Source organism: Ammodytes marinus, assembly GCF_949987685.1.
Source record: "Ammodytes marinus genome assembly, chromosome: 23".
Classification (NCBI taxonomy): Eukaryota; Metazoa; Chordata; class Actinopteri; order Uranoscopiformes; family Ammodytidae; genus Ammodytes; species Ammodytes marinus.
This window is the reverse complement of record NC_137227.1, coordinates 6,758,765-6,779,948: the sequence shown is the minus strand read 5'-3', so window position 1 is coordinate 6,779,948 and position 21,184 is coordinate 6,758,765. Positions and strand designations below refer to the sequence as shown.

The 21,184-nt window shown below is 42.5% G+C and overlaps 1 protein-coding gene across 3 annotated transcripts in view; it reads left to right on the top strand.

Annotated features, from left to right (window-relative positions):
* nlgn2a (neuroligin 2a) overlaps positions 1-21,184 on the top strand; it is a gene marked incomplete at both ends in the record, with an annotated part of 119,230 nt that overhangs the window by 44,436 nt on the left and 53,610 nt on the right. For 2 of the 3 annotated variants that reach the window (XM_080052300.1, XM_080052299.1), the window contains one exon: positions 11,379-11,528. In XM_080052300.1, coding sequence (XP_079908426.1) covers positions 11,379-11,528 — 150 coding nt within the window. The remainder of the gene's footprint in view (positions 1-11,378; positions 11,529-21,184) is intronic. The other variant, XM_080052301.1, reaches the window with a different exon arrangement.

Sequence of the window (21,184 nt, the reverse complement as noted above, 5' to 3'; positions counted from 1 at the left end):
ACGAGGAGATGAGAGAAAGATAATTGAGAAACAAATGCCTCGTTTCCACTGAGTGCGGTTCAGCAGGGCATGGTTACCCTAGATCTGGCTTGCGTTTTCACTGCAGACAGTACCCTTACTTGGTAGACAGGGTTTATGCCAGAGGGGTTTAGCCAGTTTAGCCAGATGATTAATCTAATGAATAGGAAAAATGCCACAAAATAAACAAAGAATCGCATGCCAAAATAGTTTTCTCTTAAACAAAAGACTCTTCACTCTTACCGAGGTGACTACACACATCGTTTTATCTCTAACACTGAAATAATTCAGTTGACCAATCAATAGACCTCCACCCATTTGGGACCCTTTGGGATGGCTTGGTACCCCAACGAAACAATAGGACAAGACAATAAATAGGCACGGTTCGACTCGCTTATTTTGGTACACTTTCCACCTTTTGACAGTGGAAACACAAATAAATGCCTGCAAGCCAACCAATCAGTAGAAACAAGGCTAAAGAAAGAAAAAAAGGGATGGCTACTAGGTGCAAGTGTAACACAAAAACAGTCTGAACGGAGAACATGGGATACATTTGTAATTTAAAAAAAAAGTATTAGGGGAGAACGGGGTAATCTGAGCCACTTTTTACATTTGCTCCCCTCTAAGCGAGCTAAAATGATTTATCACTCAAATTTACACATTTCCCATTAATTCAGGATGTTTCCTAGAAATGGGCATTAGCAGATTTTTTTCGAGACAAAGGGCAGTGAAAATATGATTGTTTTAAAAAAAGTTGTCATGTGGCTCACTTTACCCCAGCTGTGGGGTAAACTGATCCACTTACGTTTTCCACTCTGAAACTACCATAACACATATTGTAACAGTAAGAATCCTGAAAGCTAGCCACACATTCCAGAACTAATGTCGGACTAGTAAAAGAATGATGGGGTTTGGTCAATTAAGCAAAGCAAATTTTCTAAACACTTGAAAGTAACTCTGAACAAAATCAAATACAACATATTATAATTCAAAGGGTTTTAATAAGATTCAAATGAAAGATAGAACCAGTTAGATTAGAACACAGTCTGGGGGTCAGAACACAGGACCCTTAGAGCCAGCTAGTGTCTGGGGGCCAAAGCATAGGAAAATCAGAACCAGCGAGAACAGCCTGGGACTCAGAACACAGGAGAAGACCCAACTGGATTATAACATCAGCCTGTCATTCTCTACAACTAGGCCTACTCTACATTCCAGCCCTGAAGGTTACAGGGACAGATGAGAAGGTGCTCTTTCCGTGTGGTTGCCCCAGGTCGTCTTCCTGGTGTATTTCCGTGGCATGATAGCTTTTGTACAATGTGTATGACATTACAATAAAGGATATGTCATGTAATATTACATTAAAATATGTGTAAGACTAAACTTAACTTTTGCCTCATGGTGCGGGAAAGTGAGACAGTGGCTCACTTTCCCCCACAGCATTTGGCTCACTTTCCCCCACCACCATAATTTGAGAAAAAACTACCTCTCTTAGCATTTCAGGCTAATCTTCAGTTATCAGCATCACATGGTTTCATATGTTGGTAGTTCATCAACACGTATGATAGAAGTTGTTCTACGTGAATACATTTGCTCTGGCACAACAGATGATTAAGTTGACAGCAAGAAAATTTACTTTTATATGCAAAATACCTATTTTGGTGAAAAAAACATGCTTACCACAGCACCATGAGGTCCTCTCTTTCAAGGCCATGGGGAAATGAGAGGGGCTTGAAAACATATATCTCACATGACCACAAATGTTTTCCGTTGCCTAGATACAGGGGGTGGCTCACATTACCCGATGCCTCAGATTCCCCCGTTCTCCCCTATTATTTTAAATATTTATATTTATTTTCTTTTTCTATTTCGTTTTTTTGTATGTTGTGATGGTCCAGGTGTTTGTTTGTGTGTGTTGTAAAAAAAGGAGAAAAAAAATAGAATAAATATATTGCGAGGGAAAAAAATTGTCTGAACGTGCTCCTCTCTTAGCTAAGGCCACACGGCCAGTTGTAGATTAAGAGGCAAGGCGGAGAGAGAGAGAGAGAGAGAGAGAGCGAAGGGTAGAAAAGAAAAGGGGCCATCACAGAGAGAAAATGGAGATGAGAAAACAAACAAGTGGAGAAGATAAGAGCAGCTGGGTTGGCGGCGGCTGGATGAAGAGTGCCATGAGAGACACTGAGTGTGAGGTATAGATCTAGAGATAGGGCCGAGGAGAGAGCACTTTGCCTGTGGACAAGAGGTGGACCAGCCGGAGAAAATCACAGAGGTGGATGCTTGTGTACCTGAGATGTTACCGATTCTAAACGGAGCGTGTTGTCGCAAGACAAGGCGATGCCGGCTGTTCATATTAGTGGTCTTACTTGCCTTTTTTTCTCTCTCTCTCTCCCTACATCCCTCTGCTATTTTTCATTATCTCTCCCACACCTAATTTGCTAAAGGAAAGAAAAGGCATTGCTGTCTGATTTGGGGTCGTGAGAGAGCAGGCGAAAGAGATGTTTATACAAATGAGTTAAAGGTGTCAGCAATTCTTGAGAATGATTTTTTGTCAAAATGTCTCCTCATGATCCGCTACCTGTCCGTGTATGTGCTGAAACAAAGTCCAGTATAAATACTCTGCATATGCTCTGTAAACAGCCATAGTGTTAGCTAAGGTTGCACCCTTTGTTTATATACCTGTTCACAGAGCCTAGGCTGTTTTTTTTTTTGTTTTTTTTGCAGCGCCCACATATCAGGTAGCGGATTGCTAGGACAATTTGACATGTTGACAACAAGCATTCCTCATAATCGCTGACTACACCTTTAAGGGTGCAGATGCTTAGCACCTTGCATCAACCACTGTAATTACTAGCATGCTGCATCTAATTGCTTGACATTGAGCATATTGTATAAGCATTAGACTTCTATACAGTACTAGATAGATGCTTATGACACATCTGATACCATTTAAGCAGATGTTGTTTGCTTATTTTTGGGGCAGGATTCGGTTGCTCGTCAGACCTTGTCATGTAGAGCTGTGAGAATGGGTGTTTGCACGCTGTCACAGCCAGTGAAGTTGGTATAGACAGAGTACAAACACAGATCATCCATACTCCATGCTGGTGCCCCCCAGCCCCTGTGTGTGTGTGTGTGTGTGTGTGTGTGTGTGTGTGTGTGTGTGTGTGTGTGTGTGTGTGTGTGTGTTGTGTGTTGTGTGTTGTGTGTTGTGTGTTGTGTGTTGTGTGTGTGTGTGTGTGTGTGTGTGTGTGTGTGTGTGTGTGTGTGTGTGTGTGTGTGTGTGTGTGTGTGTGTGTGTGTGTGTGTGTTCCTCAGCCCGTCTGAAGTGTCCCAGCTTTTAGCTCCTCTGTGATTTTAGATGAGTTATTTTGATTGATGAACAGCGTGAAATTAGACTGGGAATCACTTCTTTTTGCTTTTTGAGTCACTCTTGAAGAACTGGGAACATTCCACGCATGACAAATAAGGTTGTCAGGCTTGTAAAGTATATGTAACATGCACGCACGCACACACACACACATACACACAAAAAAACATGGGCTGTTGTAACAAACAAATGAAGTAAGTCACCATTGCGAATAAATACGGCAGCAAATAAAATATATAATACAATTTACATAAATATATAGCCTAATGAACTCACCAAAGCAGCAGAAATAGTTCTAAATCCGACTGCGTAATGCTCAGTCCGTGTCTGTGACTAATTACTCCTGAACGATCCCAATCAACTGAAGAACCTTATAATCTGTTTATTATGAAAAATATAGCCCATAGGCATCTTGCACTTCCAGTATATTCCTGAAAAAGCAAGCATGGTTACGTGTTCTGGAGAGAGGCAGATATGTATTTTATTAAACTTAATTAAGTCAGTTGTTTGTCATATTGCACATGTAAAAACATAAAAAATACTTATAAGATTGTTGACCACTGGAGTTCATTTGAAATGCCCATCCCTAATACGGTTTATGTTTCGGTGTGTCTATATGTCTCATATATATAATTATAAGCATGCACACGGGGCACAGCCCTTCTGTCAGCGCATGTATCTATTCCAATTAATGCGATTATCCTATAAAACCTCGACAGGCAGGCACACACCATATGTCCACGATATTGATGCAAAAAAAGAAAGCTGTGAAAATGCTATCATCTTTTACAAGGCAATATAATGGTTAATAATCTTCTCATGATTATGCGTGCTTTAATCAGGGTGTTACAAAGCTCACCACACACTGGGGCTGACACTTGAAAGGCAGCTGTCAGACGGAACACTTCAATAATATAAAATACTAATACCGGTAATAGAGTTTGAAAATCAATGAATAAGTATGGACGGATAGTGGGATGATTGTGTCTGTTGTTATGAAGGACCTTTTGTAAAGCAAGGGTTAAAGCAAGGGTCACATATCTGCCAGTTGATTTCCATTGTGTATTGATGTTGGATGGAACCTCGCTGTATGGAAGTTACAACAGGGAACATACATATATCAATCTGTGTGTGTGTGTGAAATGAATAAAAACAAGCAAAAACGCATGTTATGCAATTTTATTCTTGTCACAACAGTAACATTATTATATTTATTTTAATATCTGTATATCTTAAAAAAAATATGTATAGCCGATATGATTTTTTTTGTAATGTCTGGCCTTAGTGAAATGTCCTTACTTTCGATGAAAAAGTTCGGACCTTGTCTCCACAACCCGTCCTCACAAGTATAATGAAACCAGTGCATGAACACACACGCACACAATCTGGTAGATGCAATCAGTGTGGCCTTTTCCTTGATCCATTGTGCTCTAATGATTATGCCATAGCCCCTGCTAGGTGGTCTATAAGCCTGCTCTGCTGCTGTGCATCTCATCACATCCCATTCATCACCCTGTGTCGGTATCCATCCCCAGCCTATCAGCCCGCCATTGACCTCACGCACGCAAGCACGCAGACAGACAGACAGACACACACACATTGACATAGTTAGATGACAGTACATTGCATGTTCACAATGTGAGATACATGGCGATTGCTTTCTTTATTATTGACTAAAAGGAGTCACTTAATACCTTTTAAACTATCATTTTGTATGTCTCCTCAACATCAAGGCCAGAGGCTTTATGTTTTTGTCTTTGTTTTCAGTTGTCCATCCTTTTGTCTGTCTGTACGTCGATCCGAGACATTCTTGCGAACGCAAATATCTCAAGATTGAGCTTCTGAGCTTTACCTTCCTTAAATCATATAGCCTATAGCACCACTTTACTTTAACCGTTCGGCAATTGTATGCCTCGAGCAGCCACAAATCTCCTGGCGGTATTTCAACTTCAACGATTCAGCAATCATAGTTGCCAAATAAGTTGTGTTCAAGAAAAAAAAACATCATGTTTTGTTTTTGGCACATCAAAAAAGTTCAAATGGTCTTCATGTACCAATGAAGCCCTTATAAGACTCCTTATATGCATCAGGTACAATTTACTTGGACAGTTGTAGTTTGGTTTTGCAATACTTTCCAATGTTGCATAATTAGAGTAAAGCCTCAGTCCTTAATATTAAGCATTACAGTCGGGATGTACAGTATATTGTAAAACAGCTTGACCTGCTAGACGAGCTATAGCATCTCTAGTCACAACTAAAATTGCAGGCGTCAGAAATACAGAAACACAAATGTATTCCTCCAATTACACTGCTGCAATATCTTTTCCCCACGCTGTGACCTTTCTCTTAATTGGACCACTAGTACAAAGAGCCTCTGTGTGTGTTTGCACACTGATGACAGTTCATCGTTTGCTGTGAGCAATTTCCCTGTTATTACAGCTTGGAAAGCGTGGCGTAAAAAAAAAAAAAAGGGTCAATATTTATCTACACCTCACGCCCACACACGTGCCCTGGCGCACACACACACACACACACACACACACACACACACACACACACACACACACACACACACACACACACACTCGCTCCCACTGGCATCTCCCTGCTAATGAAAATGAAGTAAAATGGTGGAAAAGTGAGTTGAGCCTGGGAATGAGTCTGAGCTAATTTGCAGGAGCTATAAAACTCTGCATGCTTGGTTATTCCCGCTCCTTGAGTTGTCGTTTCAGCCCCAACGTGATTTCAATATCTTTTTTTAATTACGGCTCTCTTAAGGGTGAGAGAGGGGGCCCCACTTTAACGTATGGCAAGATGATATCTCAGCGGGCTCCTTTTTATTTGACTTCTAGCCTGCACCTGTATCTCTGCCGTAGTAGCTCCCGGGGAAGCCAAGTTAGACTGGATATGGTCGAATCAATCCTATACTTACCCTCGGCTTTTATGGAGAGAAAAACAATATGAGAAACACATGAATGTAGACTTTACAATTGAAGTCCTTTTCTCTGTTATCATTCTACTAAGACCTAGCATTTGAGCAGCACCACTTAAGGGCATAACAATGTTTCCTCTCCCTCCCCACTGTAAAATGCCAGTTACGGCAAACATCAATTGCCATATAATCAACAGGCGGACGCTGACATACCCCTTGCTCCATCCCCGTCACTAATCATTCCTGCGATAATGTAGTGGATATGAATATGTTGCGTCAGGGGAGCGGAGGGCGGTGTCTCAGAGGGCAACCCTAAACTGGAACACTCAACACAAGTTAAGGGCCCTAATCGTCTCATTGTCTCCGTTCAGCTTGAAGGGATCAGTATGCTAAGCTCCTCGGGGTGCCAGCCCTTGTTCGGTTTTGTTGTTTGTGTTCGCCAGGCAGAGCCAATGTCTTAATAGTGAGTTATAGTGTATTGTACCTTTTTTTTATATCCCTCACCTTTGCAGTTTTTTTAATTAATACATTTTTTTAATTAAAGGCTATGAGGAACTTTTAAAATATTTCTTGAAACTGTCAAATTTTTCCTCTGATGATCCTAAATGACATGTAACAGCAAACGAGTGCAAACCATCAGTGCAAAGAATGCTATTTTTATGAAGTGTTTCTTGATGCCTTTGTCACCCGGGAGCAACAGCTGGCGTGGTAACAAAAAAAAACACTACCGCTTTTGTCCAAAGGGGGTGCAAGAATTAACACAGACTGAAAGTTCCTCGGAGCGCTTTTAATCATTCTTTCTTCTCTGTCGAAGTCGTTCTGTTGTCGTGGAGTTTCTGTTTGAGATGGGAACAGATCCGACTGTCAAGCCTATCAAGTTTTATAATAATAGATTTAGCAATAATTAGTAATTCACTTCATCTATTTTGTGCACATGACACTGAAACACTGAAAATACAACTAGAATACAGCTGTCGGGTTGAATCAGTGTGGCTGATATTCATTAGATATGATTACAAAGGGTCAGTGCTTAAGTATTGAAATAGAAACAGCAACAAAGCGTAGGCTAATGGAAGTAGACTTTAATAAGTTATCATGGCATGTATGAGACGAGTGACTTGGATTGAAATCAACATTATGTTCATTTCTATAGTACTACCAGTCTGCAAATCTTAAAACAAAGAGCCAGCATAGGAAGTTCGTGTCGGAAGGTCTAATGCTTTTGGGAAATATTAATATTAAATGTTTTTAAATCTAAAACTAGTAACTGTTGCTGTCAGAGGAATGTGTCAAAATTGTAGCATTCCCCTCTGTAAAGTCAAGCAAACAAAATTATTTTCAAATTGCACTCAGGTACATTAGTGCATTAGTAAATGTACAGTACATACTTTCCACCACTGACTATCAGAACTTTTCAAATCCAACAGCAAAAATAAATATGTTCATATATACAGTGTACGATTCATGATTTCAAATCATACACCTTGTAGATTAATCTCTGTCGTGTATTTTATTGACTTGTTGCCATAGTTCTGCCCTTGCTTTAGTTGGACATAAGCAGTAATCCCACATAGACACCCGTTTGCCTGCCCTTACATATCAGTATGAGTAAGCCACTTGGTATAAATCACCGGCTCATGTCTGCCCTGAAGTGTGCACCATCTGACGTTAATCCGCTATAGGATGTCCAGGATTTGCTCAGGCTTTGTATGGAGAATATTCTGTCATATTTCCAAGAACCAGGCCTCGACGGTACACAGTACATGGTATCCAAGGCATTATGTTCTCATGCAGTGTCTGTTATGTCTGTTTGTGGGCATATTGTGATCGCAGAGAGCAAATTATAGAAACAATATATGAACATTTACTGTAGGTTTGTCCTCCCTGTAGAGCTGATGATCTGAATAGTTTTCTGCATGATATTTGCATGTTTCCAAAATACGTATTTATTGAACCCTATTGGGTGGCTTTGATTTTTTTTTGTAAGCTCAGTGAATATCTCCTCACGATCCACAAACCTGTCCGTACTTTGCGTGGGCTGTAAAAAAAAAAAAAAAAAATCCAGCTCTGTAAACAGGCATGTTGCTAGCTAAGGGTTGGCCCCTGATTTGTTTTGATAACCTTTGTCTACACACCCATTTACAGAGCCTAGGCTGTGTATTAATAACACCAGATTATTTTCCACAGCGGATCGTGAGGAGAATATACACTGATATTGACAAAACGTGATTTTGACAACACACATTCTCAAGATTCACTGACTACACCTTTTAAGTCGGCTAAGATATTGCCGTGGTGGAAACACGACCACAAAGAAGAACCCCGACTCCTGAGAAAAGAGAGAGAGAGAGAGAGAGAGAGAGAAAAAGAGAGAAAGAGAGAGAAAGGGAAGCGTGCCGCCCCTCAGGGCTTCGGTCCTGTCTGTCACTGTGCCACAACGATTGGCCCTGTAACTGATCCATGGACACCAGAGTCCACAGGGTCAAGTGTGACAGGCTGCCTGGTGTGTGTGTGTGTGTGCATGTGTTGGTCTGGCGTTTGAGCCTGTGAGCGTGGGGCCGGTGTAGATCGGTGCATCTGCATTCTGTCTCCCTCACTGCCTGCAGCTGTCACTCTTTATCTCCCTATGTAGAAGGCAGAGAGGAGGAAAAGAAGTGTGTTTGTTTGTGTGTTGTGTGCATATGTGTGTGTGTGTGTGTGTGTGTGTGTGTGTGTGTGTGTGTGTGTGTGTGTGTATGTGTGTGAGTGTGTGCGTGTGCATACGATCGTTTTGCCACTAATGAAATGAGATACAGGTGAAAACGTTGCAACGCGGGCGCACGAGTGGCAATATGTCGCGGCGGCAACAGCCAATGAGAGTCTCTGTCCACGTGAGGGTGGCTCATGTCGAGAGAGTGAGGGACTCAGAGAGAGAGAGAGGGAGAGAGGGAGAGAGAGGCAGAAACTAGTGGAAGTGAAGCAGTTGCCATAGCGACGCTCCATTGCAGCTGCCTGTAAATTTCTCTCTCTCTCCCCAGTGTGAGTGTGTCTGTCTGACTGATGCACCGCTTTAAGAGTCGTGGTTGTGTATTAACTAGTTTGTGTCTGTGTGTGTGTGTGTGTGTGTGTGTGTGTGTCTGTGTAAAAGAGTGTACCACTGGTGTTTTAGGTTGCGTGTCCCGTGTGAAACCTTTAGTGCCTGTTTCAGCAGGTATTTCACATAGCGTGTACTTTATATATATATAAAACAGGTTTCAAAGGAAGCCAAACGCCAGCCATCTCTCTTCCCCTTCGAACAGATGCTGCGGTGGTTATTTACGTGGTTGTTTTGCATTACTGATCTCATATCCCCAAGCACAAACACACACACACACACACACACACACACACACACACACACACTCAGAAGCCATCAGGGGCTGTCACTTTGCCACAGTTCCAAGTCTTGCGTGCCATATGCTACGGTTGGCTCCTAGCAGGCAGGCAGGCAGGCGTGACGTCGCTCTGTCAGCAGGGAGACTGGTTCAAAGGCCAACAAGGGCCCATCAGGGAGCAGCCTGCCTGCACACAGCGCGCTAGTAGCAGGGTGTTTGTTGAAAGAAACTCCTGAAAGACTTTGAAAGGATGCTTTCTGAAATGGTATGCGTGTACTTCTTAAAAACAAGATGGCATGTCTTCAATGAATAGCAATTCACTTCTAACGAGACACATTCAGCCCCCGAAACATATTGACAGAGTGGTCTGTTACTTTTTCTTGATAAGTTTACAGTTGTTGAAGTTGAAGAAAACGTTTTGATTCAAAGTGAATGTAATATTCAAGAAAAAATGATTAAATACAATGTATCCAACAATTCTATCAAGAAAGTAGAAAGTTCTCTGGTAAAGTAAAATGAACTCCCTGGCACTTATGTTTAGAGAACTGGCACATGCTAGAGGCTTTAACAGTGTGTAAACTTTTTTTGTGTCACGTTTTCAAATGGTAGAAAAAAAAACTGCATTTTCACATTTCAGTCCATTTTAGTTTCGACCTCAAGGCAGGATCCACTAAAGAAATCAGTGCGAGTGCAAAATGATAGCATCCGAGAACAGGGGTGTTTTCTCTAGATTCCCCACGGGGGATTTGACCTAGAAATAGGGCTGATAGAGCTAACCCTGCAGCTCAGGGCGACTGGCAATTTGCATTTACGGCATATTCCAAGTTCCAAAGTGCAAACTGGGAAAAAAAATTATTGAAATTCTTTAGCAGACATGATAAATTAAAGAGCTGGTGGCCTTTTTTATTATCTGTTGATTGCACACACGGAATATTCTTCAGACATTTCTCTTGGCATCCTGTCTCAAATACAGTCTTCATGTTATAATTCTGATTTTTTTTTCCCCAAAATTCTTGCTTGTGGAGCCCAGTAGTTTTCAGTGCGTGTGCTGTGTTGTTCCAGAGTGCCTTTTTAAACAGCATTAAAGCATGTCTCCTTAGCAGAGAAGCTCTTTGACACAAACACTTAAGGCTCTCTCAGAAAAAGCTTTCGTGGACGTCATTTTGCACAGCCTCAGTTTGAACCAAAGGACCTGCATATGCCCTCCTTTTTAATTTAGCGAGTAGCATCACACAGGAGGGACCAATTGCACACACAGTTTTCCGTGCGCTGTATTGCCTCGGTATCAGTCAATCTTGGCCCCTCGCTGTGAAATAAAGTTAGAGATAGCGCAGGTTAGCTCTTATATGCTACACACTACCCAATGGGTTTTTATTCCTGTTTTAATCAACATGAAACATTTCACTAGCTTCTTGCCGTGGTGTCTATTGTTAACGGCCGGAATCATCTCCTGAAAGCTATATTACCCAGAGCTCATTTTTTAAGAGCCGACATACAGCTGTAGGGAACTGTGCACACTTCTTAGGCTCTGATACAGAAACTGTATTTTCAACCAGCCCAGCAATTCACTGTTTGCTCAGTATATTATGATGTAGCACAATATGTGATCAAAGAGAATATTATGAAAGGCTGAATACAGTTATTGACTTTTTTTCTGTTTTTGCTCTCTATTCCCTCTTTGTGTGTGTGTGTGTGTGTCTGTGTGTTTGTGTAGATATCCGTGACCGCAGGAAGAAGCCAGTGATGTTGTTCATACATGGAGGCTCTTACATGGAAGGAACCGGAAACATGTTTGACGCCAGCGTCCTGGCCGCCTACGGCAACGTCATCGTGGTGACCATGAACTACCGGCTGGGCGTGCTCGGTAAGTGAAAGACTTGACTACACACACACACACACACACACACACACACACACACACACACACACACACACACACTCAAACTCTCACACACACACACACCTATGAAGACACACACACGCGCACACACACACACACACACCTACACACACTCAAACTCTCACACACACACACACCTACGAAGACACACACACGCACACACACGCACACACACGCACACACACACACACACACACACACACACACACACACACACACACACACACACATACACAGTTCAAAGCACTCTGAAGATAACAGGCGTTCCAAGTTATACATATTCGATCTACAGTGAGATTGTCTCATTTTCCTCCCCATCCCAGCCAACACAGAAATAGTCATTTGTGGCCCACGTGCCAGTCGATTGCACTCAGCAGAAGCCTCTTCTCTTATTGTCTGAGGTGAATGCATCAGTGATGGATGACATCAATACACTCCATCAATCTAATGACAAGGAGTTGATCACGAGAGCCCACTTTTTTATCGAGTTCCTTTTTAGTTGATTTTTTTTCCAGTCGAAACCGCCTGTGACGCTCGTTTTTCTGTCCTCACATTTACACCCCTCCAACACCAGAAAAAGCAACTTATTAATGCGTCACACATATTTTCACACTTTACTTCCCAAGCGTCACTTCATTTGTGTTACAAGTGTCTTTTTCTGTCTATAGCTCTTGTATAGTCACTGCCTATTTTTGTGTGTTTGTGTGAATACCCTATACGCTCCTTTTATCTGCTATTATCGAACACTGCTAAGAAGATATATTACAGACAAATTACTGCTTTGCTGAGCAAATTGCAAAATCACAACTTATGTGTGTTGATTCATTGTTCCAATCGTTAGCCACGGCCCATTTACCATGCCTTTAGTGCAAAATCATTGCCGTTGTATCAGATGAGGCATCTTTATTACTGTTTAAGCGACGAGAGTTATTAATGTGTTTGTTGCTATTTTAGCAGTCGTATCAGGTGAACATGCAAAACATTCACCGCCTTATAGCCTTATCCTTTTTAATAGATGTATGCTCTTGCACCGGCTTTGACCTTCTCAGCACGTGACCACTGCTCTATTATTTATTTGGCAAGCGGCTCCTGCGTTTGGGTCTGAAGGTATACTTAGCCAGTAACTCCCTGTGAAAGGCCTTTATGAGAGAGAGAGAGAGAGAGAGAGAGAGAGAGAGAGAGAGAGAGAGAGAGAGAGAGAGAGAGAGAGAGAGAGAGAGAGAGAGAGAGAGAGAGAGAGAGAGAGAGAGAGAGAGAGAGAGAGAGAGAGAGAGAGAGAGAGAGAGAGAGAGAGAGAGAGAGAGAGAGAGAGAGAGAGAGAGAGAGAGAGAGAGAGAGAGAGAGAGAGAGAGAGAGAGAGAGAGAGAGAGAGAGAGAGAGAGAGAGAGAGAGAGAGAGAGAGAGAGAGAGAGACGGGAGAATGAGCATGCAAATCAGATCCAGGTCTGGCGTTTTTACTGACACAGAAATGCACCTGGCGATTCCTCATTTTAACTGCAGGCGCCTCCAACCTCTATATGTCTATTGGGGAAGCTGTGTAATTCATTCCACAAAGAGCTCCGCAGAGAGACCACTGTAAATAAAAAAAATAAATGGAGGAGGGAAATGCCTTAACAGAGTGTTTTTGGTCGCGAGGCGCGGTGGAATAAATGCCCTTTTTTCGAGCAGCTGCCATCAGACGCGGCAACCGGTGGAAAGTGAGGGATTTGGAAAGTAGTTAAGGTGGCTTTGAAGGCCCGAGTGCACTAGGTATTACTGTAACCTGTCTTCTCAGGTCGTTGGTGAGATCCTGCTGGATAGCCAGGGTTAATGGAGAAAGAAAGAAAATGAAAAAATGGCTGTCACCTCTCAGCTCTTCCAGCATAAGCTTTCTGAAAATACACTCCACTTCTCCTCTTTGTCACTCAGCCCCGTCTCACTCCATTGAGACAGACAGAGTTATTCAGCTTGAAGAGGGGGAACATGACTCTATGGAGGCAGGTGCTAAACGGAGAGGCATTAGATATGTAATCGGCGAGAGAGAGTAGTGCATTTATTTGTGTTTCCACTGTCAAATGTTGGAAAGGCTGAACCGTGCTGTGCCGAACCGAACCGTGCCTCTCTGTGGAAACGAGGCCTTATTTTGTTTTGTCTCTTCTTTTTTTTAAAGGGAAATTTCTGCAGAGAGATGATTACACAGCCTTTACAATGATGACAGATTTCAATGTGCATGCCAGTTACCTGAAGTGTTTGCCTTTTCAGTGCAAACGTATTGATTTTGTCAGCGTTTTGGAACGGATAACGAAATCTAATCTAAAGTGTGATTATTACTGGATATCCATGAAAGCGGCATGAAAAGCAGCATTTGTTTCTTTGCCTTAAAATTCCACTTCCATTTCTGAGCACTGTTAAGACGCCAAAGGGTCATTTGAATTGATTGGAAGAAGTATAAAACCTATTTAATCCTACCCCTTTTCCACACTTCAATGAATATTTCCATATATCCATACAATCCATACATATATACAATTTGATTTACTATGTTTTTTTTATAATTTATATATTTCGACAATCCATACATCTATATCTTTATATATACATATATATTTGTACAATTTGATGTACTACATTTATACTTTACATATTTCTACAATTAATCTATACAGGTTGGTACAGTATGTTTAAAATGTATACATTTAATACAATCTATATCTATATAAATATACATTGAACATGTTTTCCCCCAATCGGGTCTCATTTCTGTAGATGGTGATCATTCCTATCTATTAAAGTAATGTTATTATCATCAAGTTATTTACAAAGATCTGGGAATATATTGGCATTTCTTTAAAAAATGCACATTGCAGTAGAACAGGCTTCATACTAACACAGTGTTACTGCCGTAGTTTGTGGTACTCATTCTTTGAATTCGGAAGAGGAATCAAATTGAGAAGGGAGGGGGGGACTTTCATTTGTATGTAAAGGAAAAAGTCTCAGCTATCTCCCATATACGAGAGCCATCCAGAGCAATTTGGCCACGACGGGGAGAATTGTGAGTAATCTTTCGCCCCTTGCATCCTATATGATGGATGCCATTTTTCCTTTGACAGAGAGAGAGAGAGACAGAGACACACACACACACACACACACACACACACACACACACACACACACACACACACGCACACACACACACACAGGGAAGGCCAGAATGAGGGGTTAGAAAAGGCTAATTTGTGTGTGGTTTTTTTTAGAGGTGCTGTGAGTCGAGCCCACGTAGCCGCATGCATTGACGCATACCAACAATGTCTACGTCTGTGTTTGTGTTCTTTGCTTCAGCGGTCCGACATGCTGATTTGGAAGGGGCCAGTGCAGGAATTATTGAAACAGGAGCTCGAGGTTGTCATGTGAATTGCAAACACAACACTGCGTGCCTGCCAGCCAGCAACGCTTGTCTCTGCACGATATTGAGTTTAATCGTCTCCGTGGTTTCAGACCCAACCATCACATATAAGATGCTATATAGCTGGTTGTTAAGTTGATACGGTTTTGTGCAGCCAATAGCCAGCGGTGTAAAAGTTCCATTTTATGTATCGGTTCACTAGACTTAACACAAATTACTGTGAGGGGTTGAAAAGTTTTGCCTTATCCGTATGTTTTTGGCTTTAGCTGTAGCGGGGTATTTAATGACTCTGATCATATATAAATGATTACAAGTGGAGTCGAGTTAATTTGAATTCACTGCCGCTAATTGGGACTTAAAGCTGGTCTTTTGAAAAACGTGCTCTTGCGCATACTGTATGTGGAAAGCAGCAGATTCGGAAATGAAGTGCAAGTTCCGTGCATTTTTCAACAGTGTGCCTCATGTATTTTTTAATGAATGGAAGTCTATGGCACCAATGAATAAGCTATATAGGCTTTGGCTGTGCACACTTACTTGTTGGTCACATCATTAAGTGGTTAGTTACTGTCTTTTCACAGAATGTTTTTGTAAGTAAGAACAATTATCCTCATGGCAAACTATCCTTGATTCAGTTTGAGAGAGACGGTTGGTTGATGCAATGGACCCTTGGTTTTGAATGAGCACCTTGTCAATGTGATTTGACCTTCATATAGAATGTGGAGTAACTCAGAGTGCATTGAAGGAATATAGACGTGATCCAAACATTTTTCTAAACAAATACATCGGCTGCAGATACAACACCATCCTTTTGTATGTGAATATTTGAAACAAGTAATGCCAGGGCTGAACAATCGATCACGATTTGAAACAATGAAACTAGCAAATTGTGCCGTTTACACTCTATTATAAAGGGCTCAATAAGGCACAGTGAGTTAACAAGCGCCATAACACTCTAGATTACTAAAGAAAATGGATTTCAAAAACTCCTAAACGCTGGATAAAGGGCGCAAATCCCTTCCTCACATACAAAATGAAAATGTTCCCTACAGCAAATGAGTTGCGTTTAAGCCGCCCAACTGGGCTGTACCAGTGTCTGGCTCTTTCTCTACAAATAAGATGTGTACAAAAGAGAAGACTTAAAATTATATGAAAATCAAATGTAGAGAGAGTAAGGGAGAACTATATAAACACAGCAACACATTTTTTTTTCCAGAGATGTAAATGGTGCTTGACTCCAAAAAGTTAAAGCTCACATATTATGCACTTTGCTGTCAATTTTATATGGTCTAAGTAGTCCCTAATACTTATTTTTTTAGATGTTTGCTGAAAAACCCGTTCAGATCATTTATTGTAGCAAGCCTCTATACCCTGATTGTCCTCTGGTCTCAGGATGACCTATATTTGTGCGATCTGGCTGGCTCCTCCCACCTCTCTGCCGGGCTTTCTTTATATGTCCATGGGGCTCTCCCACCGTCTCTGCAGTGCTCTCGCGATACTAGAGAGACACTGCGTGACTGCGAACACAGTGTTTACCCGGAGCTAAGCCATAGCTGGTTGCTTGTCCCAGAGCTAATAGCTATACACCAGTCAGGCAAAACTACCAATAAAAACTATTATTTTAGTTTCACCGTTTAAAAAAAAGCACAGGTAGCTTCCTATCCGTTGTGTTATTAAAAACGAGGCATTATTAGACTGCAAGGGGAAAGCTAAGTTAGTGTATTAGGAGCAAAACTTGGTGCTACAACCGAAGCTACATGGGCGCTAACGCTAAAAATAAGACTCAGACGATTTAAACCAGTAAAAACAGTAGCTTCAAAGTGTGATTTCTACAGGAATATCTTCCCATCCTTTGTCATGTTAAAAAAGAGTCATTTTCAGACTGTTGTGGGGAGTATGTTGTTTTCCACATGGCTGTCGCTCGGAAAATTTTCCATGGGATCTCGGGGCCGTGGATCAATAAGAAATGGGGGGGTGGGGTTATCATAGACTAGTCATAGAGAATTCTGACTGGAGTATATTGGGGGGGAGGGGTGGGGGTTTCAGAAAGGGGGAGAGTGAGAAAAGGAGAGATTGTTATTTTTTTAATATTTTGGCAGTCTCTAGGCACACCGTGGACCATTGGATATGTTAGAACACATTTAAAAAGTGCATTTAGCATAATATGTGACCTTTTAAATCACAAATCAAATTGAATTTGCAATATCTGTCCTCAGAATTGCAATTAGATATTTTAGATATTAGATATTGGTCTGACTATGTATCTCTATTGTTGGCTTACTGGACAACTAAGTCAGCCAGTCTGCCCCCTACCTTCATCTCAGACTCCAACTCTAGTCCCATACCATTGTATTCTGCTCAGTGCTTTGGTACCTCTGCTGCCTTTTAAGATCTCCCTTTTCCCTTGTGGCAACTTCATCCCATTTGGGGAGTTCCAACCCTGGCCAAGAAAGCAGAATCACTTTCTAGCCTGCGGGCCCAATAGCTCCAAAACCCATTGCTTTGAGAGAAGAAATGTTGACTTATTATTGTACTGCCAGACCATTTCTCAACTTTTCTTTTTCTTTTCCTTTTTGCATCATGCTTTTAATTGGTAAGAGATGGAGAGAGAGAGAGAGAGAGAGAGAGAGAGAGAGAGAGACATCAAGCCCAGAAAGACAGGCATGTCAGTTACAGAGGTCAGTGAAGAGACAGGCAAATCAACCTTTTCAGTTCTTTCTTTTCTTCCTCACCTGGCTGATTGAGAGACGTGATCTTTCGCCTCCCCCCCGTCTCCACTTGACACCTTTATCCAAACCGGCCAACAGCTCTACTATACGCAAACGCTCACCCCCTAGAATCATTGACATTGCAGAACACACTTGACTCAGTGCATTTTTTTTTGCTAGTATGGAAGTTCACCTTTTCCTTTTCACAGACAGGGGCACGTTTTTGTCTAGCAGCAGACATGTCCTCCAGCCAGGTTTCTCTGTGGGGAATTCTGCGGACATGGTTGGAGTAATGTAATGTTTCGGCGGGGGCCATTGAGTACTTGACCTTGCCTGGGCTGCCTTGGCGACAGATATTGCTTACAGTACATACGTCAGCTCCGCACCCAATGAGCTTTTTATAGCCCCAAAGCCAAGAGTCGTGCAAGGGGAGATAATTGAAAGTGAGACAATGTGTTCATTCAGACCTACTACAAAGCTTTCTTTTTGTAGTTTTTGTGCTGCAACACTGATGTCGACACTGTACGCAACATTACCCCCTGTGTGTGTGTGTGTGTGTGTGTGGTGTAGGTGTGCGTGTGCAGGTGTGTGTGTGTGTGTGTGTGAGAGAGAGAGATTTTGAGAGATGAGACAGAAGTGACAGTGGGAGAGGGATGGCAGAGAGTAGGATGGGAGGGGGGGGGGAGGTGAGGGGTGGGTTGGGTGCATTTGCCTGTGATGCTAAAAATAAAATCTGCAGCGCCGCTATGGAGTGTGTGCACCACAGCAGACGTTCATTCTAGAGCACGATTATGTGTGCTCTGTACCGCTGTCTGTGCAAATGCAAACGGCGAATAGGGCAACTTATGCATTGTATCTATTCAGGGCATTGGCCGAATATATACTGTATATATACGCACACACACACAAACAAACAAACACAGGCTTGAATGTTTTGTGCTCAGGATGAATCCACCTTACAATAGTTCTGCCTCACACACACTCACTCACTCACTCACTCACTCACTCACTCACACACTGTTACTTTGTAAAACTCCTTATTTGGTATTCAGGGAGTGTGAAGGAAAGAAATGGCTGCTCAGCACTTGGGCCGGGGGGTCCTCAGTATGCGTTTGTGTGTGTGTGTGTGTGTGTGTGTGTGTGTGTGTGTGTGTGTGTGTGTGTGTGTGTGTGTGTGTGTGTGTGTGTGTGTGTGTGTGTGTGTGTGTGTGTGTGTGTGTGTGTGTGTGTGTGTGTGTGTGTGTGTGTGTGTGTGTGTGTGTGTGTGTGTGTGTGTGTGTGTGTGCGCTTTTTCATGACCAGACAGAGGCGTGAAAGGTGACCTGACAGGACCAGAGAGACGATATTAAGACACACACACACACACACACACACACACACACAGGTTGAACACCTCTCATAAACACACACACACACACAGGTTGAACACCTCTCCCAAACACACACACACACACACACACACACACTTTTCTCAGTCTCCATAGCAACCTCCAGCAGAATTGATGAGCGGAGTCCTCTTGACTGTGTGCGGGGAGAGAAAGGGGGACTGTGGTGTCTTAAGTGTGTGTGTTTGGTGTAAGATGGGTGGTATAGAGTGTGACTTTGAGAAAGAGGGCATGCTGGTGTACCATTACTGGAGTGGGGATTAACAGCACCTCAGCTGGCCCGCACTACACACACACACACACACACACACACACACACACACACACACACACACACTGACACACATTCCCATGGGCAGGTGAGACACACCGACGCCCCGCTCATGCTGACACACCCACCCACACACACACTCACACACACACACACATTAACACAGTTGCAGACAGGGCTCTCACAGCTTTTCTCTCATCGCTCCCCAGACATTGGTTCTCCTCTGTTTGTCCGTGGCCTTGAAACTCTCTCATCCGACATGCTTTCTTCTATATATTATCTCCTTTTCCCACTCTCCTCTCCTCTCTCTTACATTAAATGCACATGTTAAGGAGCGTGTGTAAAACAGCTACTGTATGTAGCCTATATATACTCTAACGCAGTATTGTGCTCATTACTATGAATCTATTCCCACTAGTAATGATTGAAGATTAAAAAAATTACGATCAAGGTTTATTGAACAACAGAGAATACTATTTAAACCAAAGGCTGGCAGTCCAACAAGGCATACATCCTCGACAATGTTATGTCCGTCACCCATAGCCACAGTAGTTGGGTACACACACACACGCAAGTTCCAAGTAGTTGACCATGTTTATTGCATTACTTAGGTCACTGCCCAGCTGCATAGGAACATGTAACAGTGGAATAGTCAAGTCAAATTCTGGTACTTTTCAACCTGGTTCTCTGATTTTTTGGAGACTCAGAAACAAGTCTATTGGAGCAAGAAACTGTATTTTTTTTAAATAAATCATGACATTTTTGAAACATATCTTTTTGTGATATTGGGAATAAATCAAAGTAGCGTTATGAGTTTCCAGGAAATGAAACAATATAACCAGTGTGTAATAATATATGCAATATTGGGGGTGACATCAGTATGACAGCAGTGATCTATGGCAAGTGGATGATTAATATATTGAAAGTGTGTGTGTGTGAAGTGACACAGCCCGGGTCCCGAATGGCCTGCAGGGAGAGAGTCCTCCTCATGGTGTCTGTTTCTGCCCTGAGGCGGTCTGTCAGTCTGTCGACGGGGGTGATTGAAGCCATTCATGATCCTCTCAGCCCTGAGCGGCGCGGTTTGGTTTGGCACGCATTTATTTGCATTTCCACTGTCAAAAGTTGGATTTGGTACCAAAATAAGCGAACCGTGACTGACCTATTTTTGTCACCCTTTCGTTGTGGTACCAAGCCGTCCCAAAGGGTCCCAAAATAGTGGAGTTAAACACTGCTGTCTGTTGATTGGTCGACAGAATGATTATTTCCGAGGTAGAGATAAACCAGTGAAGAGTCTTGTATTAAGAGAACAATGTATCTTTGTTTATTGTGTGGCGGTTTTTCTCTTAATTGAATGAATAAGCAGGCTACACTGTGATCCGCTGCTGCAAAGTCATGATAGTTAGGCTATGGAGCTGCCGTGGCCAGCACCCTTCCACGGCTCTGACCCATAGACTGTATATACTGACCACGGCTATAAGGGTAAGGGTACTGTCGGCAGTGGAAACACAAGCCAGATCTAGGATTACCATACCCTGCCGAAGTGTGCCGTGCCAAACCGAACCGTGCTGCTCAGTGGAAACGAGCCATTAAACGCCTTGTAGCGCTGAGGCACTGTATTCTGTCTTCTGCCTCTTCTCCCACAGTCCACTATCAGTTCCTCTGTGTCCATGACAGTCACAGTGAGGTTGTTTCTCTTGGCACCTGTTACTCCCTGGGTGAGTGACTTCCACTAGATAGGCCTTCTGTTCATTATAGGCCCACTCAGTCAGTCGCCAGCCACACAAGTCACACGTGTGTGTGTGTGTGTGTGTGTGTGTGTGTGTGTGTGTGTGTGTGTGTGTGTGTGTGTGTGTGTGTGTGTGTGTGTGTGTGTGTGT